This window comes from Suillus bovinus (genome assembly GCF_016758785.1).
Source record: "Suillus bovinus strain UH-Sbo-P2 chromosome Unknown EDB93scaffold_13, whole genome shotgun sequence".
Taxonomy (NCBI): Eukaryota; Fungi; Basidiomycota; class Agaricomycetes; order Boletales; family Suillaceae; genus Suillus; species Suillus bovinus.
The window spans coordinates 350,781-373,714 of record NW_024542069.1 but is presented as its reverse complement, the minus strand read 5'-3'; the positions used below and the strand labels follow the sequence as shown (position 1 = coordinate 373,714).

The following is a 22,934-nucleotide window of genomic DNA, read 5'->3' as shown; positions in this document are numbered from 1 at the left end:
CATTTGTCTTCAGATTTGCTTCGTTTTACTTGGGACATGGTAATGTAGAATTTGCTTGGTGAAGTAGCTAAGCCAGTGATGCAAAGTAAGTGATGTAAATGAAAATCACGAAATTAATGGTGGGCAGGTCACGAGCTCGAGGGGATACTTCGTGCTGCAATAAGCAAGTCTGTATCATCCCCCGTGTCAGCGGCTCAAATTTGTGTCTGCTAGAGTTCGTGATCTCATCACAAGTAATGTACATCAACCACTAGCCAAACTCAACTTTGTCCAACTTCATCTACGCCCAACCGGATAATAAACAATGATCCCAAAAAAATCGCAATCATGTAAGTACCTGAAGTAATTTTTTTTTTGAAGTTTAACCTAAGAGTCCACTGCGCTGGGTAACCTCCAACCCTAGTGGCGGATTCCTCCCCGTCTCGAAACGTCACTCACGGTATCCTGACACCATCATAGGGTAACTATGACATGATAGAAGACAACAACAAGGTTGAGCTATGCGTGAGTATGCTCGTGAAACAGAACAGATAAGTCTACACAGCGCTATTGATAGCATCGACGAGAATGTTGTCATAGTCTCCACCAGCCTGCCACATAGCATATCCCAGCAGCCCAGTGTCTTTGATGAACGTGCCCTTGGCTGCGAACGAATCTGCGTTGTCGTAGGAGATCATCACCTCGGACGTTTCATTGTAAACGTAGGGCTGATAACAAACAAGTCCATCGGAATCAGAAAATAGACCCCCTTCTTCTCCGAGGGGCATACGCACCGTTTTGCTGCACGAGTCAAATCGATAGTAGATACCTTCCGCAGTCGTACCTTTCGAGTTGAGGAAGCCGCCGTCGATCAGTCCCCAGAAGTCAAAGGTACCTCCAGATCCTTGATGAATACCACAGGAATCCACGCTGGCGGTGTTATCCCATGCGTCCCCTACGGGCTGGTTAGATGAATTAAAAGCGGGGTAAGCGGCTAGCGTTTTTGTGCCTGACACGAACGCATCAGAGGGGCTGACATCATAAGAGTGTCCGTACGATGCAACACCCAGGACAATCTGATCAATAGGCATGCCGGCATTTGACCAGGCCTTGACTGCGGAAGCAGCTGAGCCTTGTTGCTCAGATGAGGCCGCACAGGAATCATCGAGTGGCGCATTAGGGCCAACAGCAGAGGACCATGAACCCCAAACATCATAGTCCATGATAGCAATGTAATCAAGAACTTCTGCAAAAGCGGAGACATCAGTTGACGGATTGCCGCTGGAATCACGAAATGGCGTCACAGACACCGCTGCCGAGATGGTGAGATTCAAGCAACTCTCTTCGCGAAGTTCTTGAAGAAAGGAAAGAAAATTGGCGGTGTCATCAGAGTTGACGACATTACATCCAATGCCTTGTTTACTCGGATACTCCCAGCTATATCAAAAAGTGAGTCAGGGATAGTTATGTTGGACTCATGGAGCTAATGCACATACTCAAAGTTAATACCATCTAGATCATATTTTCCGACAAAATCTAGCACCGTGTGGACGAATGCAGTGCGGTTTCTCGCTGTTGCGACGTTGGAAGAAAAGTAGATGCTACCGCCCCAACCTCCAATGGCAATATGGGCTTCGACACCCTGACACGTCATTGGCTCAGCGATTAAACATGCACACGAGTTGTCAATCTTACGTGTGCATGTGCTTCTGACACAAAGACAGGAAGCAACGAGCCATCTGACCCTTCAAGTGATATAGTATCCACATTTGAAGTGGTCGTTCTAGAAAACGTCGTCGTCGTCGTCAGTCTGTCTGATGCGTATGGTAGCTTCTACATACGCGAAGGAATAGTACATTGTGTTGTACTTGTTCCAGCTAACATTGGACAGCGGGTATCCTTCAGTAGCATGCCAGCCGGCATACCACGCGCCGGCAACCTTGGACGCATAAGCGGAAGGAAGAAACGTAAGGGAGGCCGCGAGCAGCAACTTGAACATCATGGCGTACGACGCTGATTCCGTAGTACGCAGCTTGAACGAACTCGGTTCCTACATGTCCATTACTTATACCATGAATGCAGCTGGCACCATGACTAGCATTAGTCGTACTGGCTACATAGGATCCGAGCAAGTGCAGAGTTGGACCCGAGAGAAGCAATCATCAAGTCCGAACAAGCATTTCTCCTATTGGGAAAAGAAAATATTGTCCATCATGCTCGCGACGACATGCACCGACGACACGGACACAATCGACACTAGTGAACGACTGCAAAGTTTAACTCCCACCAAACTTCAACTTAGTCTTGGCAAGTGGTCAAACGGTCCGGTTTGAACCTAAGTTAGCAAGTCTATCATAATTTCGCTTCAAGCGCGAGCTCCAAGCTTCGGTCCGACTCGTTGCAGACTAGCGGTTGGGATATTCGGTACAAGTAGTGCGAATTATCAGATGATGATCATTTCGACAAACGACATGCCGGCGTTCGTATTACGAACTTTGCTTATTTTTAACACAGCCACATCGTATTTTTGTGTCCGGGTCAGGGGAGGTGGGTCGTCGTACTGATGCCGGCTTGAAGTTTCATGATCCGGACCGCTGTAAGCTGCATTCTGCAGTTTATCGTCTTGTCATTTACTGACAGCCCCCCCAGAAATGCCACTTCTGTCACGCGTATGTCGACTCGTAGGGTCTAGGCCCCATCATGTGGTTTTGCCTTTAGAAAATCTTGCTCCGACCCTTGTTTCTAAATGAACATTCCACTGTGTGCGTCGCCCATACGGTGTTAGTCATGAAATAATAAAATTCGAGACTACCGGGTATATATCCGGGGAGCTTGCGACTCGGAGCGCGAGGTGATATACATACTTGTTCATATTATGTTCGGGGATAAAGAGTTTGGCCCAAGTATTGCCTCACAGGGGCCAAAAAATGAATCCGTCACAGCCCCAGGATGATCTTTCGCGAGCCTGTCGGCTAGCTTGGCAGAGGATTATGCGGAAAGAGAGTCCAAGTGCTTCACACCGAATGTCAGATCCATCGATCATGTTCGAGTCAGCCGTCGACGACGTACCAAATGAGTATCATCACACCACCACAAAGGAGCACAGGTACAATCATCGACTATGTGCGACACAACCAGCCAGTAAACCAAATAACAGCCTCGACCGAATACATGAGGTATAATGGGATAAGCGGAACGAAAGCGACAAAAGCATAGCGACGATAACATGCGAATATGCAGATGCAACGAGCATACAATAAACACACCATTACGGTGATGAGCAATCGAACAAACAGCATAAAATATCCAAGGGAATGACTCAAGAAGCAGATCAGGGGGCGGGGTACTATGGCCGTTTGTCTACAGATCGTTTTCGACCCGGCCTTATCACTTTTGGGTTACCTGTATTGCTTTCGGGTGGCGGAGAGCCGCTTCCTCGGGGAATCAGCGACCGGCGCTTTCTCATTCCCCGACGCGACTCAAGTGGATATTCGCATTTCAAATGCCTACGAGCGCACTGACTGAGAAACAAAGACACGAAAGTCAGCCCAATGTCGAAATAATTGATGGTGGCGCGGATATCAGCGAACAAGAGTGTGATGTTAATTAAGAAATGGATCGCACGAAACCGGAAAATCGTTACCACGCCGATAAGACACGAAGAAGCAAGGGACACATAATAGTACATTCCTGAATGGGCTGAGGACCGTGATACTCACTTGCATGTCTTGTCTTTACTACCCGGGACGGGTGGCCCACACGCGATTTTCCGGCCTCGGCAGAATAAGCATGCAAGCGCCGGTTTCTTATCCATCGATCGCTTTGGGTGGGGTGGCGGCGATATCCGTAATGCTCCCCTCGGGGACGGTGAACGTTGATAAGAGGATGCCGTTTTTCCGCCATGAGAGTGGGATATATTTTCGTTTGGGGAGTTGTAATGTTGTTGGTTTGTATGGATAAATGCTGGAGTGGGCGATTCGACCTCGACGAACATATAAGACTGGCTAGGGACAGTCATTGGGGCTTCCGATACATCACAATGCGAAGTGGACAAGAAAGTTGTACTACGAGGGGAACATGGAGAGGGAGAATGCGACATTGTATCTTGAGGCGAATAGGGTTGGAATTGACGAGGAGGGGCTGAATGAACGGGTGGTGGATAAGGAAGGTGATCCATAGGCGGCTCGTCGTCCAGCGTTGAAATATTTGGCTTTATATCTTCACTTTCATGAGCCATAGGAGAGAGTGCCCTCGTCGGGACGGCTCCCTCGTACACAGAAGCTGGTTGGCGAGAATGATGGAGGACGGTGCTCGATGATGAAAAGTCTGATGGATATGTAAGGCCCCCAAAGGCCTTATGATGCGGTCAAAAATCGAGCGCGATTAACATGATAGAAAGGACTCTACCTGGTGTGTGAGACTGGGATCACGTTTGATGGGATTCACGCCACTGTGTCTAGCAGAAACACGTGTACTGCTAGGTGCCTGTGCAGACCTTGAGGTGGACGACTGTCCCAGAGAGTCGAGTAAGGTGTATGATTTGGAGATCTGGAATGAAGATGGATTGCTGTGTGGAGTATATTGAATGGGGGTGGAGCACGGTGAGGAATCGCCGGGTGACTGCATGTGGGTTTGGCCTTGCAAGCTCCAACCGCCTTGATCCGAATCTTCGGGACACGGGATAAGAACAGGTTGACCATACATTCCAAAGAACTGGAGATCTGATTCGTCCAAAGAACTGAAGTATGCACCTGATTGAAGTTCTTCGAATGTGAAAGCGCGTTTTACTTTGACCTATGATGATGAGGTCTGGGTCAAGTATGATCGGTGCAGATGAAAATATTTACGTTAATATCAAAACCTTGGGGATAAGTGTTAGAGGGCCTGTTAGGCGCGTCAGGGTGACGCCAACATCGAGTGTCTTCGGGATGAGACATTGTAGTGAAGGGATGCGGGGGAATGTTTTGTGTAAAGGGAAGGGGGTGAGTTGACGGCAGGGAGTGTCTTTTATATATATTAAGACTAGGTACATTGCATATTTGGTTCACGACAAGCAAGCCTAAGCTAGGCTGAGTTTAGGAACCCACGCCTCTGGCAGGCTCGAAGAATCAGACCGTAATTATTTCTCGTAAGCAAAATGAGCCACAATCGCGTGAAATTCTCCATTTTTGAAGTAGCCTCTACCTTTAATTTGATTTCGTAAAAAGATAACAATATAAAAATATTTAACCAGATCCGATCGAAATACTCTTCCACTGCGAAGTACTACTACTCCAGAGAAACATGACACGCCTTAACCTGCGGTTCGCTTACAACTACTGAATCCGACAAAAACTTCCCCATCGGTAACTTTTCACCGAATAAATCGCACTTCCAACTTCGAATTTGGCTCTCACTGGATCTTTCCGACAGACACCTCGCCCGGGAGCTAGGCCATAAGACTAAATCTCCTAACACTCGATATAACTAGATCCCACTCATGATACAGAGTCGAGTGCATCAGGAAACTCGATAGCCTCCGTCGTCCGCGCAGCTTCTCCATAAGTAAGCACCCCAACATACGGCATCACATTATATTTCAGCGAATATTCAGCGGCAAGTACGTTGCTACCCGACTCGTCAGCATCTCGGAGGGGCTCGTCATCGGATTCCGACTCACCTGAACGAACCCGACAGCTCGCGAAGTCTGTACTTTTCTTTCTGTACAATGTCAATCGTAGCAGCCTCTTTTGTCCGAATAATCCGATCCCAAACAACGACCGTGTTATTGATCTTCAGAAGTACATCAGACAATACATTCAATCTCGGATGGTAAATTGCTTACCCCTTGTGCGTTTGTGTACTCTGCCTCAAGGTACACGAATAACTGCTTCGTGTTCCAGTGAAAAAGTGGCGTCAAGTCTATAACGACACCCAGCGATCGCAAAATCAAATCACGTATAAGAGACCGCGATTGCGCGACAGAAAATGGTGGATCCCCGGTGAGGCTCTTCCGCTGTCATCGCGATGAAAAAAATACGTACCGGCAGAAAGATTAAATTTAACAAAACCAATTTCCTCATTCCTGAAAGGATAACGTCTCGTTTTGGAGTGAAACCTAAGGGAATGTCATGGGTAAGTCTCTGACGTGTGATACACAACAAAGGTAGGACTCTATAGCGCAAGAAATCGAGTCACTTACACCTTCAGAGAGACGATATCCAGACTACCCTTGGGATCCGCATTGAAGAGGAAGGTGGAAAGAGCTACAGCTCCAAGCAAAACCATCATGCACGTCGACCAAAGGCCAGATATACCATTCGCTCGAGCATAAATGCTATGCATCCTGTAACCCGCGCGCAAGAGAATGAAGAAGCTGGAATATGACAACTGTTTCGAGTAAAGGACAAACCAGTATCTGCCACGCCGTGCATGCGTCGAGACGTCACGTACAAACACGTATGAATACCACGACTTCCATTTTAGGCTATTTTGGTTTCAATTGCTGCAATTTATTTTGAGTGCAAGCCAACATGTGCCCCACAATTCAGTTCACGTTGCTAACCTGAATCATTAATTATTGAAGCATATGATGCATAGTGCGTGGTGCATTCTAAAACACATGTTCTGGCAGTTTTTTTTGGCTCATGAAAAGGTGAGGCATACATATATATATGTGCCAGCTGCTTAACGACCCTCCACCTGAAGGGTCCTTTATGACCGCGCTATTGAGTCTCCACCCACCGCTATCAGACGAGCTATATATCTTACGCTAATCAATTTTAGGCCTCAATTCCGATCATTAAGGCTAGGATGCATCTGGCAGGCAGCAGGTTCCTACTGGCCAAGGCCAGGACGGATTCGGCGTATAATTAACGGGCGAACGCTGTCCTATGAAAACGTCGCATTTCATACATTCATCTGAACATAGTCCCACAATCTTGCCATTATTGGAGCAACAACATTCTCCGATCGATACCAGAAGAAACCCAACCAACCATCACATGCTTCCAACATGGCTTCAATCATATCGCCTGCACCATACCGCCAGGACATCTAGTCCCACTCAAGCATAAACTTTCCTACTTCTGCCACTGGGCGCTGTTCTACTACCACAAATGCACCTCTTTCCCTGTCTGGTATGGCTATCGCATTGGGTTTGGTCCATCGTTTATATCTGTTTATAAACTTCTAGTCTCTTCAGTTGTTTGCTTCCCAAGATGCGCCACAGTCCAGGCTACCCAATCAAATGTACGTATCACATTCAATTTCTGCCTAGACCCAGCGCTTGACTGCTTGTCTCTTGACCGTGTCGTAAATCACCAAACATCTTATCTGATGTCATGCTCGAATATGACACAACCTTTTCCTTTTTGATTGCGTATGATCGTGGGGTAATAGCTGCGTATGGCCCATCTGGCATTTCCATGGACACTCGAAAACTCGTCGTAAGCTTTCATTTCCGCATACAATACAATGGCTGATTTTTGAGCATGTGCTCTAACGCTATTCGGATCTTTCATAGATGGTGATAGCAGGGTTTTTATTAAGCTCGCAAGTTGACGTGCTGGTGGTGTTCTATTTCTTGGAAACTGTGCTTTATCGTCCTGTTGTTGCTCTCATATTGATGTCTACTTAATATCGAGTGTTGATAGGTCCAGTCATATGATACACGTCCATCACGTAGAACAGGCTGTCCTCCCTGCCCCACTACAGATAGGCCCCAGGGTCCATAATAATTTCTCATCATTTTTTTTTCATTGCTCGGGCTCGGTGTCGTCACGGCCTATAGGTTAAAAAGAAGAAGGGACAGGAAGATAGTGGCGGCTCAACGTTCTCCTGGTTAATTGCCGTCCGAGCACCGGAACATTCCCAAAAAGATAATTTGACCATACACGAAAGATCTTCAGGGCTGTGAACATGTCTCCTGGTAGAAACGGGGGTGATGCTGCTCGTCGTCTGTGTATACCTTCCCCGAAAGCACTTGGGACGGGGACATCAATACGCAGTCCAGTAATGAAGGTGATAACTTCTGACAAGAATGCAACCTGTTGACAGCCAAATTAACGCGAGGCAAAGTCACCCTTGAATAAGTTTGAAGTCCATAGGTACACATCCTGCAATCACTCTGGTATACGGACGAGGTTAATCGTCTTCCTGCTTGAGACTCGTGCTACTTGGCACCCATACCAGGTCTTCCTCATCTTTCTCACTTTCACATGCCGTACCGTCTTCGTCACTAGTGAGTGCCCAATCTCCCTCGATCTTCCTATCCAACGTTGCGATCTTCGCACCACGAGCACGAAGGAATGCAATCACCTCGCGTGCTCGCCTGTATCCCTTGGCGTTAGATACTGCGTCGTCATCCTTCTCATCATCATCTGTCGAAGAGGTCGGTGAATTTTCTTCAACCCAGCCGAACCTCTTTGCCAAGTGGATGCTCGCGACCACGTTCTTCCCATCCCCGCTTGCCTCCAAGGTCGTCAAAAACTCAGCAAGAGCCTTCACAGCCTCTCCACGTGCCCGAAGTAAATGCCTCATGATTCTTCTTGACGAAGGCCTCCGGCGGGGTGCAATCTTGACAGGCGGCTCATCGGTAAACTGTGTTGGTAAGGATGAGTGTATTGATGATGTGCCTGGAGTAGAGGAATTTGAACGATTCTTATCGATCCAAGGATTCTCAGGGGGTACTAGCGGGGTTGTATATTGAGACAGTGCAGACATAGAAAGCTCCCATCGCCTAGGCGCCCATACGCCAACGAGAACGCGCCATGCTGCAATCACACGCTTGAGACTTGACAATTATGAGCAAGCTAACAAGGATATGAAATCACAATGATTGAACTTACTTCATATAGATATCTGTAAGTGAGTTTCCATTACGCTGTCAGTATAGCTCACATGCTCACGGTCTAAATATACGTGCCATTGATTAATCTATTGTGATAATATGCAAACGCCCAGACTGTGAACGCTGCCACAAGAGCACCAGTGCCTGTGTACCAGAGCAGCGCCCAGAGTGCCCAGAACGTAGCAGGGTAAATCATCATGCACGATAACAAGCCAAAAACGGCTTTGTTCTGTGCCTGAGTCTCTTCTTCGTGCTGGACTAAACCAGCTCCAATCCGACCCATGACATATACCGGTGTGTGAAGTAGAAGCGGGATGAGGAAGAAAGGAAGGCGAGTGAGGGCAGCAAGCGTGTCGCGAACAAGGACAGAGAGCGTTAACAAACGTGACGGAAGGGGGGTGGGATGAGATGGAGATAGCATTGGCGGAAGTGGAAGTGACGACAAGACGGAGTTCGTAAGATTCGTAGATTGAAGAAGTGAATAATAACCCAAAAGATGGCGCCGAACAGTCGAGAAGTTTGGAACAGCGTCCGGTGTGGAAAAAAGATCAACGAGACTATGACAGTACGTGAGCTGCCGATACGAGTGAATAAAAAAAGTGGGAAGACGTACGTCTGTGAAATCGTGACAAATTCTTCAAGATCGATCGAACGCTCATCTTCCCAGAGAAGATCCCTTGCCATTCGAGCACTGTAGAGGGTATCCCTAATTAATACATAATCAGAGTCCGCACACATCGCGATGAAATAATATAATACCAGTCAGGAGCATTGATGGTTGCCTCAACCAGCTCCCTCTCGATTGTACGCGTGAGGCGCTTTGCCGCTGCGCGCGGCGCCCCCTCTAAATCCGAAAAGAACTGTTCCTTGTACTCATCCATTGAAATTGGTTCACCAAACCTAATGACTCATCAGCACAAGTACTATATTACCACGCTGACTAAATCTCACTTCACGATGACCTGTGCTGGCGTTAGTGAAATACCATTCAAGGAATTTGGGAACATACACTGCTTCGGTACTTCGACTTATTCGTATACACGATAGCGGCGGGAATGATCCGGACTCCGGGACCACTCACGCCGTTCTCCGCCGCCCATTTAGCGTATTCTAGTGCAGCCCAGGCAGCACCATCTTTTACTTGCATGATCCTCGGCTCAGTGTAAGATGTGCCCTCAGGGAAAAGCGCAACCGCATCTCCCCGCGCAAGGGCTTCAATAGTTCCTCGGAATAAATCTTGCCGGTTCTTAGACTTCCGGTCTACAGGAATATTGCCAGACGAGTGAAGTACCCAAGATAGGACTGGGTTCGCAAAAAGTGATGCTACAAAGTAAGGCGTAATGTGTTAACGGGATTGAGCGTTCCGATAAGGCTTGGGCTCACCTTTACTCCAGTAGTGTAGAACACGACGATGCGGGAAGCTGGACGCTATGAAAGATATGATGAGCGCATGCCGAATCTACGAGAGGAACTATAAGACTAACAAAGGATAGCAGGATCAATCATCATGTTATGGTGAGTGGCGGTGCTGCAAACAGCAAGTCAGTATCGGTTCTAGACTCTCTTCAGGCGCCGCAGATGCAGATGGCCCAACATATTTGGGGGTCAAGAGCTACGGCGGTAGATTCCTTTACGTTCCCAGGTCCATCCAATTTAGTCCTCCAACTTCTAAGCGCTCTCATGGGTCCAATGCAAACACGGGCCCGAGTGTGCCAGTCGATAGACAAGTAATACAATATACGAAACTTACACGATGATCGGTCCATCCAATGGAACGTGCTCGCCTCCAATCACACGTACTTCTGTGAAGAACGACCAGATAGACCAGTCTGCAATGCGACGGATGATGAGGTGTAATACTTTCGAGTCGGACATGTTGATGAGTTGGCCGGAACTTTATGGGAGTAATAAGGCGCGAATATACGTTGTGATAAAGCAAGAGTTATTGGTGCGGCGGCGCAGAGCAGAGCTCAGCGGGGAGAGAAACTACTCGGAACACTGCAAAATGTTGCGCGGCCTGAAAAGGTGCAATAACGGCAACTTTGATGTAAAACACGTGCGCTACCATTGCTCCCGCACAGACATTCGACTTGAACCCCTCTGGCCACGATTAAGCACCTGTCTTGCTCAGCTTGGTGCTGGAACTGTATTCCCATGTATGCATGGCTGGCTTCCAGTTACTAAATTCCACACCTAATAGCTAATCTCCCCTAGTTAGACCTTATAGAAGAGAGGCAGTTGTTCCCCTAAAGTAGCTGCTGGCATGCATTACTTAATAGTACCACTCAGTCAAGCTGCTTAATCGCCCAAAACGAGATTCTTGCGCACTGAAGACACCCCCTGAGTACAGTAGCAAGCAGAAAGAGAGAATTCACAACACACCTTTTGGAAACTCTCGCAGTTGCGCTTCTCGCTGAGACAAAAGACAGGAGAGTAGTAGTGGAAAGAGCTGATCACTTGGGAAATGGGGACTTGGCAGGACAGAGACATGGTCCCATTAAGGCAGAATATCTTCGTCACATGAGCAGTTTCAAAAGTGCCACAGTGATTCGTACAATAATACACAATGGGAACTCAACTAGTACAACCTCGTCCATGTGACTTCCTGCAATAAATCCATGGACGCCTTCATGATAGACGCACTAGGAGTATGACTGAGAACAGAAATATACACACATGCGAAAATAAGGGGCTAAAGAGGGAGGTTCATCGGCTATCACGAATATCTGGGTCATACCGAAATTGCAGATGTCAGATGCAAACGGTAGGATCCGATGCAATCGCTTCCCCATGTCTATCAGCATCTTAAACTAAAGAAAGAAGGGTACTCACGCTGTTCAAAATACACCATATGTGGGGGATTGATACCAGTCGATGCTGTGCAGAAGCCACGTCAAACACAAGAAGGCACGGACACAACGAAGTAGACATACGTATGGATGCACTGCCTTCCGGGTCTTCGCCGCCCACACATCTACGAACGTGGCGCGGGGCCGCTAAACGTTATGTCAGTGGAATTCTTTGAAAGGACAAAGTGTTTCGAACGTGGTTCGGTAAACTGCCAATATTCCGTAGCGCTGATAACCAATATGTAAGCTCGTGGTGATTATATAGAAAATTAGACTTCACTGATGCCTATATCCCAGCCTCGTAGGAATCACCGTCGGCACGCCATCTAAAAACGGCATTGATTTAGTTCTAAACAAACATAGATCACACAATATACCGAATGAATGCACGCCTGTAGTGACATGTGAGACCAGAGTAAGCGAGACATGCTCTCCGAGGGACACGAAAAGAGCGTACCTCGAAAAATATTATCCAGTCCAATCACAGTTTCCACGAGCTCAGCAAATGAAGGATCCCCTGTCCTTGGCTGGCCTGTCGGTCATATTCAGTAACATCGCGCGATAGGGGTATGAGAGATCAAGTACCAAATGTGAATAATCGCAGCGGATTATCAGGGAAACTGTTCCTGATAGATAATGCTGCAATGGATGCAATGGCACCCTACTCGAGGGCATTAACATAAGTCATATCCATATCACAAAGAGGCACGATCCGACGCACCCCAAGCGAATGACCTGCAGGCACAATTAATTTGCGTATATTGAGAAACCACAGCGTGGCTTACCTGTCACAGCTACATCATACTGCGGAAACTTATCAAACTGCTCGCGTAAAACATCAAGTACGCGATCTCCGACGCTTTTAAACGCATAAAGAAAGCCTGTATGCACGTGGGTATCTGTATCCTTTGGCAGCCCTGGTCCACGCAGCGGGGAAAGCAGGATAGACGTAACTAGCGTGCCGTCGGGTGTCAGAAATTGCCATCTTAGAATCTTGCGCTTCGAGATTTACCAGCAATCGCGTTCGCAACCTCACGGCTACCCCTGAATGAAACCACGAGTTCTTTCCTTGTGTCATCGCGAGCAACGAATCCTTGGGTAGCCGTGATTAGATCTATAAACTGCAAGTCATTCAAGCTAACATCAGCACGCGACCGACCACAACTTATATGTAGGCTGTATGCGCACCTGGGTAACCAGTGTGTTTCCCATCGGACGCGGGCACAGGACTTGATACGCGCCAGACGCATACTTTGTGTATCTCACAAGCTCATCGTACAATTCCTCGGATATACCATTGTCAGGATCATGCACCGTACCTGGAAAGTGGGGCCACTTCCAGCACGAGCGGGGATCACGCGATGTGTCGTCGGGCGGATTGCTGTACTAATCGTTACAATGGAAGCGTGCAGCATGAACAGAACACATACTTGTGCATGATGGTTCAGGGTCAAGTTGAAGGAACTGAGTCTGAGATCGCTAGATCCGGAAAGCCATTGGCGGGATCGATTCTGACATGGAACTAAGACACATCTAAGCCTTATAGTCATTCCGAGCAATCAGGTACTCTGTGAATTGATTTAGCTGGAGCTTCTTACAGACGGGCGCACCAGCGAGAGTCGAAGTTTAACACACGCGTTCGCTGAGCTCCGCGATTGATGTTTTATTACCACCGAGGGTGGGCATCGCCCTTGCAGCTTCCAAACAACGTGATTGTGCTATTGTCTACAGTGCGGGGCATCAAGTCATTACAATGCGTAAATGTACAGAATGAGTGTGATGGTTAGAATGTACAATGAATGTGAATCGTTTGCGAAATATATGAACGAGTGTCAAGTAAACGCCAGCGCTCAAATTTAATAAAGATATAAAATGTATGCTTGTTGATCTCGGACTCCTGAGGAGTCCAGCGACTCTGATGATGGACATGATATGCAACAGGGCTCCGGTTTCTGCTCGGTCTTCAATAGGACGAGCGTCTCCCAGAGCTACGGTGATTCACCGGTCCGCCCCTTCCATTGCCTGAACCAGGTGACATAAACCCTAGCAAGCGCTTAAACAGAGGCTGAGGTTTCTTCTGAGCTGGTGGCTATTTTTGCATATGGCAAATATTCACGATGCGAGGGTAAAACAAACGACGAGCATCAGCGTCGATACAATGATGCACGCGGACTGGTAAAGGCGCACCCCATAGTGATACTCCAAACGACCATTAGGGGCATGGTACGTGTGCACCGGACGTGAAGGTTGGTGGTACGTCGTCCGTTGGTGAGATCCGTGTCCGTGGGACTGCTCTGGATAATAATATGCCGGAGATGTGTGTTGCCGCACGGGCTGCGATTGCTTCTGCGGGTAGGGATAGGGCTGGGTGCGTTGGTACTGATGTGTGGGGGCCGCAGGTGGCGGATACATGACTTGTACAGTATGCGAGCGTGATGGTGGCTTGCGTGCTGAGCTACTGCGAGAATGCGATGCAGTCTGTATGTCGGTACGGCTGGAGTGGGGATATGACCACATATCGATAGGCTGCGAGTGAGAAGCTGAACGCGAACGAGAAGATGTGTGCCTATATGGATCTTCATGCCTCGGGGGGGACATATCGAAAGTTTTTGAACGGCTGGGCGCAGGGCGCTGCCGTCTTCCACTTGGCTCGTCATAGAACGAGCGGTCGCGCAATGTGGGCGACATGACGAAGGGATTGGAGTAGGAATGAGCTTGAGCAGTTGTCTGGGATACCCAGTTTGAAACCCGTGCTTGTTGAGCACGGTAATGCTCCCATGCTGCGGGTGAATAATCGTATTCAGTCATGAGTGCTGGTGGACAGATGAAAAAATGCTGTTGATATATGTACAGATGGATGGATGATACGATATGAAGTTCCAGGTGGAATGTGGCGTTGGCAGATGGAGATGGTTGTCTGTAACACAAAGACCAACTGGTGAGATTCTGAGGGCAAGGCGATAATATCAAGGAAATCGATCTTGACCAATCTAGTTAATGAGACCGCGGAGAAATGGTGGCCCGTTATATAAATTGGCTCCAATAGTGAGCCGACAGGCCACCGAAAATAACGCAGGGAACAACAACGTTTCCTATGCACGAGGAGGCGCAACAGCTAGCATTCTTTATTGTCATGCTTACGTAAACAACAAACACTGGCTCAGCAATACATACAATGCATGTCTATGACCCGCAAGCACTAGGTAAAACATTCGTACCAACTGGACTGCCAAGAGGATGGCTGCGAGCGCTTCGTACCCCAATTCAATATCCACGATCCGATGTCCGACTTTCGACGCGTTGCCTAATCCAATTTCCAGTGGAAGGTCGGTAGGCTCGCGCCTACGTGACGAAGCTGTAGTAACAAGCTCCGGAAAATACCCGCAAGATGGACGATAATCCGGAGATGCGCGTTGTTGTATAGATCATCGCAGTAGTAGTAAACACTGATAACGATGGTAGCCATCGATTCATACCCATTTGACAACGACAATGCGCCCAGGTCTGGGAAACTTGGCGGCAGTGGTCCTCCTCTACGAAACATTTGATCTACGTGGCCATTTATGAACATCGTAGCTGGCTTTCCCCTCGACAACATCATCTCACCTCAACACCCTTATCTCCTTCGTGCGTGCTTTACCTCTATCAATTTCAATTTTCTGCCTATCGCATTCAGGAACTTCGACCTTCTGACATATATTTTCAGATGGGAAGAGCTGGCCAAGTGCATCATTTCCCGAACAATTCACTCGCCACTCTTCCTTCTGGCTTCGGACCGCTAAACGTTGCACGATACGTTTTGTGATTGGTAAGAACGCGATTGACGGCCATGATGGAACCACATCATGCCTTTAGTATGGTAACATGGTTGATCGAAACACAGACGCTGAAACACTGCCTTGGCACTGCCCCTCCGTTGCCCTTTTGGATTTCTTTTGTTGGCTGATATGGCAGGTACATAGAGATGCCTATTTTATCCATCTCCGAGTCACTAGCATGAACCCTCCATCATTCTGCTTACCAGGATTAGCCAAGGTATGACAATTAGCGCAGATCGACCAGCGGCGGAGGAGAGTCAGGAGACCTCGGTTCAGCTTTGCTACGCCCTATCCTACTCCTCATTGAATGCCTCCCCTAGAGCCTTGATGTCATCTGGTCCAGTTTTACAGCAACCGCCGAAGATGATCTCGTTCCAGCCCCTCGTCTTGGCCTCTTTGACAAGGCTGGCCAGATCCTCCGCCCATCGATCACTCTCCTCGGGCTCTTGGAATGCTTGAGTAGACAAATCAAATCCGCCCCCTCCGTTCGGTTGCAAAACTAGGAACAGTTTCCTATTCCCATCCAACACCCGTTCAAAGTCTTGGAGTAACTGCGGAACATACTTGAGCGCCGTGCAATTGATACCGATACCGTTTGGTACTAGCATATTGTCGCTGCTGTGTATCATAGCGATGGCGGCTTCGCTAGGGGTATAGTGATCTCCCCCGGGTTGCCGGGTTTCTGGATACTTGCCGTTGGGAAACGTCGCAGTGATCCACCAAGGTTTAGGAGTGATGATCTCCTTCATATTCGTCATTGCTTGCCTGATCGCCTCCACCTCTCTCACCAGCGGCACCGTCTCGAACGCAATGAAATCGATCTTGTCCCACGTCTCCTTATCAGATGTGAATACCCGAAGCCGATTCTCGTGAAAACGTGTCAACGCCTTTATGGAGTTGCTCTTGCCTTCAATATCATCTCCGAAGGAGGTGGTATTTTCCTCTGAGTCGCTGTACGCTCGTGGTCCGTATGGAAGAGGATAAATCCCACCAAAATCTTGCATAGGGGCAAGTACAGCTCCAAAGGGACCAAGGGAGAGGGCGATATGTATATCCTTTGGGCTGATATCAAGGTGTTCGTTACAAAATTGATGTCTGGCTTTGTCTGCTATGTGAATAGCATTGCGCATAGACTCGGTGGCTATTTCGTGAGAGTACCCTGCGCGCTCGAATGATTCGAATGCAGCCTGGTAGCTGTGGATGACTAGTGGATAACTTGCGGAAAAGCACAGCAAAGTTACTTACGTTGCTGTGAGGAGGACCCTTGATCCAGCCTCGAGGAACGCAAGATGAGCTTGTTGGAGGGTATCTGGTGCATCAAGGATGATCCGCGCTGACCACAAAGGGGTGTGCGAGATCGGGAGATGGAAATGATCTTCTAGGGTAGTGCCCTGTGGCAAAAAAAAAATAAGCTTGTGTATACAAAGAAAGAGTACGGTAACTTACGAGACCTCCATCGGACAATAGTGTTGTATTTTTGAGCATCGTTTGGCTGGTGAACGTGATAACTTGAAAAAGAGGAGATAGGCTACTCGAAACACCGACCGTCGCGATGTTTTCCGATGACGTCATATAACGTTATCATGACAAAAACGACATCGCAACGTTTTCGCCATTCAAGAATCAAATGCATGCAGGTTCACAGAGTCCGGGTCTGAGTCTCACTAGCACTGGAGTAGTAAGCATAACTTTAAATTACAGCATCACGTTTGTACCAACGTACTAGTAGGACCCTTGCAAACAACGGACACCACGAAGTCGGACAGCCTGCCACACAGTGACGGTATTTTACTATGTGGGCCCCAGGTCATGGCTAGAGCGCCAAACCCACCGTACTATTATTAGAATTTCTGCTCGTCGTATTCTCCACTCATCTATTAGCGAGCATGTGGAGTCACAATCTCGTATATTCGCCCAGGTCCGCGTCTGATGATCGATCCAAACTTCACTCCAGCCTTGCCATGTCCCTTCGCACCAGATTCCAGCAAGGAAGCGTGCCAGTAACGCAGATGAGGCCATCGATCTTCATCGGGCTGCGCTGGCGCTCCGTTCCCCCGGCCATCGTAATAGATCCATATCTCTCGCCGAACTTCCCACCAGCCTTCACAGCAAGTTTCAGCACCGTGGCGTCCTGTCCGAGTCCGACCTGGATGAAACCATCAAGCTCAGTCAAGTTGCTCTGGCACTTCGTGCACCCGGCCATCACCTCTAGGCTCCGATCCATGTCTCTCGACAACCATGCCAGAAGCCATCGAGGAGGACATCCTGGCTAGCCTGGACGGGACCATCGAGCTCAATCGAGCTGCACGGACACTGCTCTCTTGGCCATTCCTTTCGATCCTGGCCTCTCAGCGGCCTCGCCATCAGCCTTCAACACAGATTCGACGAGCAGGGCCATGTCAGCGGTTTTCAAACAAGATTCTGGCAGCGAGACGTTATATCTGACTTGAACGAGGCCATCGAGCTCAATTGGGCTGCACTAATACTCCAGTCTTCCCAACTATCCCCGTCGATCCATATCTCTCAACGTTCTTCCCGTGAACATTCACGACAGATTCCACCAGCAGCGTGTCATGTTTGATCTGTATGAAGCTATCGAGCTCCATCAAGCTGCACTGAAGCAAATTAGCTTTCGTCTGCGTATAACTTGGGATTATGTTGTCTCCCGTATCCGCATGTTGCCTGCCTTTTCTGTTCCCTCCACTGTTCTCCGACCTCCAGAAAGCGGGCGAAGATGGTCCAGTCATCATTATCGATACAACGGGTACAGCTGCGACGAATTGGTTACTCTTCATACTCTCGAACCTGTTCACGTCGTGCTTGATGTTTCACAGATGGAGGCCTCCAAATGGTCCTCCCTTCACAGCTCATGCCGGCTCATCTGATCATCAGATGTAATTAAGTAAGATTGTTGGCATCTTACGCAAGTTCTGGAAGGGTATCATTAGCTCCATGGTTGAAATGCTCAGGCAATTCATTCCTTGTGGCTGCATTTAGTGGTGCCCTACCGCAGAGCCCCACATGCTCGCAGCAACACCCTACGAGCCGAAGAGCCATAATTCCTCCTACTTTCACATCTCCTCTTACACCCTTGGCAGCACTCATTTGTGCGATCGAGTGTCTCAAGATGCCTCCATTCAGAATTTATTTGCCATTGGTCAAACGAAGCCGGACGGACGGAGTGCACCTTGCTGTGCTGCCAGCGAGCTAGATACCCGTCGCGCCATTCCTATTCTTTCCGTCGCTCTCAGATAACGAAGCAACTGTCCAGGGTGCCTTGGACACACTGAGCTGCATCCAGTAATTGGCTCTATCTTGCCTGTCATGGAATACCGAATCGAAAACGACCATCCGAGGCTTCCTTCGATATGCATGATGGACGTTTGAGACTGAGTGGCCATACTCGCTTCACGCCTACCACATGTACTTCATGATACATAATTCTTTCTTCATGATCGGGACATCATATAAACTCGTGTGCAGAACCTAGAGTTTACATTCTTGTCGGCTTGCCACGCCGTGGGGGATAAGTCGAGTGCTGACGAGGCAATTCAACTCCTTTTGAACAGCAGATCGTATGCGTTCATATAGATGTCTCGCAGCTAAGGTTGTGTGTCCCATGCCCATGTATGAAGTCCTTGTGTTGTATGGCATAGCGGAGACGTCAAAATTTAAAAACACAAATGAACTGTTTTCATGCCACGTCTGCGTCCATACATGCATGGTGTTCTGAAACATAAGGCGCCTGTAGTACTTTGAAACTCATCGACGAAACGCTTCCGTTTAATTTATAAAACCTGGCAGCGACTAGTCATGCTAATCAAGATTAAGAGCCGGCGATGATCATACATAAATATCAACGTCCCATGAACTGATTCATGCCTTCCCTCGATATCTCTTCCTATTGCCACCATCCGCGCCCTCAGATTTGTTCAGCCTATCGAGCAAGGACGATGTTCTTGGTGTGAGATCTCTCGACTCCTCGCCCCGCTCGGCATGTGCTGCAGCGCCCTTAATACTATAACCGCTCATAGGATGCTTGTCCGGCTCGGACGAATCATCCACGCGTTTTCTTCCTGCTCCTCCACGTTTTCGCAAGGCCTTCTCCGCATCGCCTGGAATAGGCATCATCATACGGCTCAGTAACGAAGGCGTCAGTTGTCGTTCCTCAGTCAATTCCGTCTTTACTCGTTTGATCTGCGGTACTGTTTCTCCAGAGCTCAAGGATCGTTTGGGTAATGTAACAGAGCCAGAGTCGCGAGTGTGTGATGCTGGTCGAGAGTTCGATGCTGCGCCACTCGTGCTTGTATGCGAAAGTCTTGACATATCTGGTCTTTTCAATAGCGGACGTCCAACTTGAGGTCGAGCCGGGAGGTGAGCAGGGCGCTCATAAAAACCCTCCCCGTCCACAGATGTACTCGAACTTGCTTGCGACATTGAAGTTTCGGTTAGTGACTGCTCAAACACAGAAAGAAACAATGGGCGTCAACGGAGAAAGCGGAAAGCGGCCCACTGCGAACCCTGATGAGTACTCGAATTTCATCGCTGTTGTTTCCTGGCCCCAATTGTTGCGCTTGCGCTTGAAATTTGCTTATGGATGTAGCCAAATTAAACGGAACAACCCAGTCTTCACGTTCTTTTCGCTGGAAACGCGTTATTTTGCAAAACCACGTGAAAAACCCGACTTACATGTTTGCAAGCTAGAAGGAGGTGGCTCAATGTGTCCCACATAGTTGAAGATTCGAGTTTTGTGTCGTAGAGAGCCTAAGTCAACCATTCAGTGGATTGACCTTAGAAATGCGCGGACGACCTGCCTCCAACAAATTTGGCGCTCCATCAACAACCTGTCGCCGAAGGAATGAAAACTGTTCATGACTGCAGATTTGAGGGCGAAGGTGACTTTCTTCTTCGCATGCTTCAAGTGCCTCTACCACTCGGCCCGCAAGAACAAGTTGCTCCTCGGGAGAAAACCTTTGCAAGACAGGTTTCCCCATCAGATACGTACAATAAAATCGTAACAACACAACAGGAGAAGCAACTCGTTTTTGAATGGCGACGAAGTGCGCCAAAGATATGTAGAAATCAATGGTCTTGATGGATCCCAAGTCGTTCGATTTCACGTTCAAAGAAGACCTTGCCTTGTCGATAAGCACGTGAAGAAGGTCCATTCCGCGCGAAGAGCCCGGTCCATAACAAGGCATCATCAGAAGCAAGTCCTTTATGATCACTTCAACGTCGCGTGTTTCCAGCCTTCTGATGGCCTATTGACGAGTCAGCCTTGCAAAACGGTGGAAAGGTGTACCAAATTACCGTCAGAAGTTGGGACACCAATACGTTTTCTGTATCGGTACCTGGCGTTTTGGTGTATTTCCGAATGATAGCTTCAGCTGCATCAACTTTCAAAAAGGCTATCACGAGCGAGCGTAAACGATCACGAATTTGCTGCTCCTCTTCGTCTATTGTGTATTCAGGAGGAATTATTTGATCACACAAGACTCCTAGGGTGACGCCGGGATCCATGTCGAGATGGTCGCAAAGGGCTGCTTTTACAACGACAACCTCTTCTGGTTCGTCTACGGGAAATGATCAGAAAGACTTGAAACAGTGAGACACATATATGCTCATCATCATCGTTGTAATTTGCGCGTTATATGTTTCAAAGTCACCTTACTTACCGCTTTGAAGAAGTTGCACAAGCACATCCGAATTTCGTTTAACCCACTTGTGTTGAACAAATGAAACGCTTGAGATTGCTCGATATCCTTCAATGCGGACCTGCGGTCGGGGTGTCATGAAAGGAGCACACCAAAATAAAGACGTCGCACCCGTGAATCTTGATCCTCGCAAAGATCGTAAACTACATTGATGGCGTCTTCCTCTAGGTCGGGGAAATCATTGAAAAAGTATCTTATGTGATTTGCTGCATAGCACTTGAGCTGAGAATTTGAGGAATGTGCAATTTCAATGAGTTTCGTGAGCGCGTCACGCCGCTGGTAAATTTACGATGTAAGTTCATTCGAGACACTGAATGGTTAAAATCTTACCAGTTCACTTCCTCCGTCTTGCTCTTTCTCGGCATTCTCGACCAGTTGACGTATTTCCGATTCCTGGTCATCCATTTGCTCTTGCATGTGAGCGGGAAGGGTATAACCCGCGGACTAACAACGATGGATGCGGTTATGATGGCGCTCCAAACGTGGAAAGATGTTCCCATCAGTCAATAGACATTTTGAACGTGACTTATGCATGTCAAGCACGAGTCTAGGACATATGGACGCACCTTGTCCTGCACCCTTTCTTCCTAACCTATAACGACCCAACATGAGCGTGCGTACTAACGACCAGATTCTTCACGATAGAGTTAATCTACCTCGCCTGGTCAAAAGGCTTGAGAAATCCGTGTCCGAGGATGATTGGTCCGATAGTTCGCAGCGAGACACCTGGATCAAAGCCCAAGGCACTCTCCAGGTTCGTTCGGCATTGCTTGTGGTACATATAAGACTACTAGAAGCTCACATTTTATTAGCGAATCAGACACGCCCGCTTGCTTCTAAAGAACGTCGAGGTTGATGACCATGGCACTTCACCGTACGTGGAATTACTACAGCACACCGTCCGTTTAAGCTCACATTTGATATGCTTCTGTAGAGCCTCAGAACATCGTTATCAGCGCTTGCGTGCAACCCTCGATCAAGTTGAAGCGTTTGTAACAGAGGTCGAGCAGGTATGCACTCCTCACCGTGATACATGTCGGACACCCTTTTCTCGGCTCATTTGGCAAATTAGAAAGCAGCTCCTCCACTTAAGAGACCAGCACCAATCCTGCCATCAATACGTGCCCCTGTGACAAAGGCAGCTGACCTCGAGACCTCACCTGTAGAAGCGACGCTCATCCCGACAGAAGATACAACTCAAAGTGTGCCTAGTGCGGACGACCTCATACCGTCTTCGCAGACAGAGTTTTTACCCTTAGAGCCTCTTGTACCAACTCTTCCTGCAGCATCTTCCGTCACTTCCAACGTCACTGCTACACCTACCATCCTCCAAAACTCTCGCGCACTACAGGAAGAGCTCTCAGAGCAACTCGCACTAATGGCAAGGCAGCTTCGGCGCAATGCCACCCACTTTTCTGAGTCGCTAGTCAAAGACAAGAGCGTTGTCGAAACAATGCAGGAGAAGCTCGAGGGGAACTTTGACTTCATGAAGAAGGAACGGATACGGTTAAGGGACTTCAGGGGAAAGAGTGGAAGTACAACATGCTTGGTGATCACGAGTATACTTGTCGTGCTGGTCGCGTTCATGCTCATGGTTTTCGTCATTCGAGTAACATGACCAATTCTTACAGGTCATGTCTTTCTTACTTCACCCATCATAGTTGTCACATGTATAATCATTAGTCGGTTGTTCTAACTAAGTTTCAAACAGTCCAAGCCGTCGTCATATTGATATGTCCAACAA

General features: G+C 48.2%; 11 protein-coding genes across 11 annotated transcripts; 2 read left to right on the top strand and 9 right to left on the bottom strand.

Moving 5' to 3' along the window:
- Window positions 1-117: 117 nt before the first annotated feature.
- EDB93DRAFT_1132364 (glycoside hydrolase family 18 protein) lies at window positions 118-2,463 on the bottom strand. The gene is made up of 5 exons (XM_041448997.1): window positions 1,821-2,463; window positions 1,675-1,762; window positions 1,476-1,621; window positions 774-1,416; window positions 118-707 (listed from the first exon to the last, which is right to left on the bottom strand). The coding sequence occupies exons 1-5, from the start codon at window positions 1,979-1,981 to the stop codon at window positions 537-539; spliced, it is 1,209 nt and encodes a 402-aa protein (XP_041309989.1). The 5' UTR covers window positions 1,982-2,463; the 3' UTR covers window positions 118-536.
- An 862-nt stretch (window positions 2,464-3,325) lies between these two features.
- EDB93DRAFT_1239494 (uncharacterized protein) lies at window positions 3,326-3,997 on the bottom strand (the record flags this gene model as incomplete). The annotated part of the gene is made up of 2 exons (XM_041451640.1): window positions 3,326-3,500; window positions 3,699-3,997. The coding sequence occupies 2 exons, from the start codon at window positions 3,995-3,997 to the stop codon at window positions 3,326-3,328; spliced, it is 474 nt and encodes a 157-aa protein (XP_041309988.1).
- Window positions 3,998-5,104: 1,107 nt separating this feature from the next.
- EDB93DRAFT_1132353 (signal peptidase 22 kDa subunit) lies at window positions 5,105-6,467 on the bottom strand. Its single transcript, XM_041448996.1, has 5 exons — window positions 6,161-6,467; window positions 6,003-6,076; window positions 5,804-5,880; window positions 5,639-5,751; window positions 5,105-5,586 (listed from the first exon to the last, which is right to left on the bottom strand). Exons 1-5 carry the CDS (start codon window positions 6,301-6,303, stop codon window positions 5,457-5,459), a joined length of 537 nt encoding a protein of 178 aa, XP_041309987.1. The 5' UTR covers window positions 6,304-6,467; the 3' UTR covers window positions 5,105-5,456.
- A 1,438-nt stretch (window positions 6,468-7,905) lies between these two features.
- On the bottom strand, window positions 7,906-10,951 carry EDB93DRAFT_161863 (uncharacterized protein). Its single transcript, XM_041455557.1, has 10 exons — window positions 10,560-10,951; window positions 10,294-10,337; window positions 10,193-10,237; window positions 9,819-10,132; window positions 9,761-9,771; window positions 9,569-9,709; window positions 9,423-9,500; window positions 8,885-9,366; window positions 8,808-8,820; window positions 7,906-8,752 (listed from the first exon to the last, which is right to left on the bottom strand). The coding sequence occupies exons 1-10, from the start codon at window positions 10,682-10,684 to the stop codon at window positions 8,104-8,106; spliced, it is 1,902 nt and encodes a 633-aa protein (XP_041309986.1). The 5' UTR covers window positions 10,685-10,951; the 3' UTR covers window positions 7,906-8,103.
- On the bottom strand, window positions 10,823-11,592 carry EDB93DRAFT_1132331 (uncharacterized protein). Its single transcript, XM_041448995.1, has 3 exons — window positions 11,365-11,592; window positions 11,192-11,320; window positions 10,823-11,136 (listed from the first exon to the last, which is right to left on the bottom strand). The coding sequence occupies exons 1-3, from the start codon at window positions 11,404-11,406 to the stop codon at window positions 11,095-11,097; spliced, it is 213 nt and encodes a 70-aa protein (XP_041309985.1). The 5' UTR covers window positions 11,407-11,592; the 3' UTR covers window positions 10,823-11,094.
- EDB93DRAFT_161566 (Alpha/Beta hydrolase protein) lies at window positions 11,311-13,388 on the bottom strand. Its single transcript, XM_041455556.1, has 14 exons — window positions 13,257-13,388; window positions 13,089-13,197; window positions 12,847-13,039; window positions 12,671-12,779; window positions 12,444-12,611; window positions 12,380-12,393; window positions 12,244-12,319; window positions 12,116-12,190; window positions 12,036-12,050; window positions 11,939-11,984; window positions 11,855-11,886; window positions 11,743-11,805; window positions 11,642-11,686; window positions 11,311-11,592 (listed from the first exon to the last, which is right to left on the bottom strand). The coding sequence occupies exons 2-14, from the start codon at window positions 13,094-13,096 to the stop codon at window positions 11,561-11,563; spliced, it is 876 nt and encodes a 291-aa protein (XP_041309984.1). The 5' UTR covers window positions 13,097-13,197; window positions 13,257-13,388; the 3' UTR covers window positions 11,311-11,560.
- Window positions 13,275-14,746, bottom strand: EDB93DRAFT_1132324 (uncharacterized protein). The gene is made up of 2 exons (XM_041448994.1): window positions 13,846-14,746; window positions 13,275-13,747 (listed from the first exon to the last, which is right to left on the bottom strand). Exons 1-2 carry the CDS (start codon window positions 14,464-14,466, stop codon window positions 13,622-13,624), a joined length of 747 nt encoding a protein of 248 aa, XP_041309983.1. The 5' UTR covers window positions 14,467-14,746; the 3' UTR covers window positions 13,275-13,621.
- Window positions 14,747-15,769: 1,023 nt separating this feature from the next.
- On the bottom strand, window positions 15,770-16,961 carry EDB93DRAFT_1239490 (Homocysteine S-methyltransferase; the record flags this gene model as incomplete). Its single annotated transcript, XM_041451639.1, has 3 exons — window positions 15,770-16,670; window positions 16,722-16,867; window positions 16,923-16,961. 3 exons carry the CDS (start codon window positions 16,959-16,961, stop codon window positions 15,770-15,772), a joined length of 1,086 nt encoding a protein of 361 aa, XP_041309982.1.
- A 753-nt stretch (window positions 16,962-17,714) lies between these two features.
- On the top strand, window positions 17,715-18,361 carry EDB93DRAFT_1248242 (uncharacterized protein; the record flags this gene model as incomplete). The annotated part of the gene is made up of 2 exons (XM_041452688.1): window positions 17,715-17,881; window positions 17,968-18,361. The coding sequence occupies 2 exons, from the start codon at window positions 17,715-17,717 to the stop codon at window positions 18,359-18,361; spliced, it is 561 nt and encodes a 186-aa protein (XP_041309981.1).
- A 991-nt stretch (window positions 18,362-19,352) lies between these two features.
- On the bottom strand, window positions 19,353-21,621 carry EDB93DRAFT_1223283 (uncharacterized protein; the record flags this gene model as incomplete). The annotated part of the gene is made up of 8 exons (XM_041451177.1): window positions 21,521-21,621; window positions 21,302-21,466; window positions 21,152-21,251; window positions 20,787-21,049; window positions 20,267-20,737; window positions 20,166-20,240; window positions 19,967-20,119; window positions 19,353-19,934 (listed from the first exon to the last, which is right to left on the bottom strand). Exons 1-8 carry the CDS (start codon window positions 21,605-21,607, stop codon window positions 19,353-19,355), a joined length of 1,896 nt encoding a protein of 631 aa, XP_041309980.1. The 5' UTR covers window positions 21,608-21,621.
- Window position 21,622: 1 nt separating this feature from the next.
- EDB93DRAFT_1223282 (uncharacterized protein) lies at window positions 21,623-22,904 on the top strand. Its single transcript, XM_041451176.1, has 4 exons — window positions 21,623-21,944; window positions 22,003-22,064; window positions 22,125-22,200; window positions 22,263-22,904. Exons 1-4 carry the CDS (start codon window positions 21,798-21,800, stop codon window positions 22,806-22,808), a joined length of 831 nt encoding a protein of 276 aa, XP_041309979.1. The 5' UTR covers window positions 21,623-21,797; the 3' UTR covers window positions 22,809-22,904.
- Window positions 22,905-22,934: the final 30 nt, after the last annotated feature.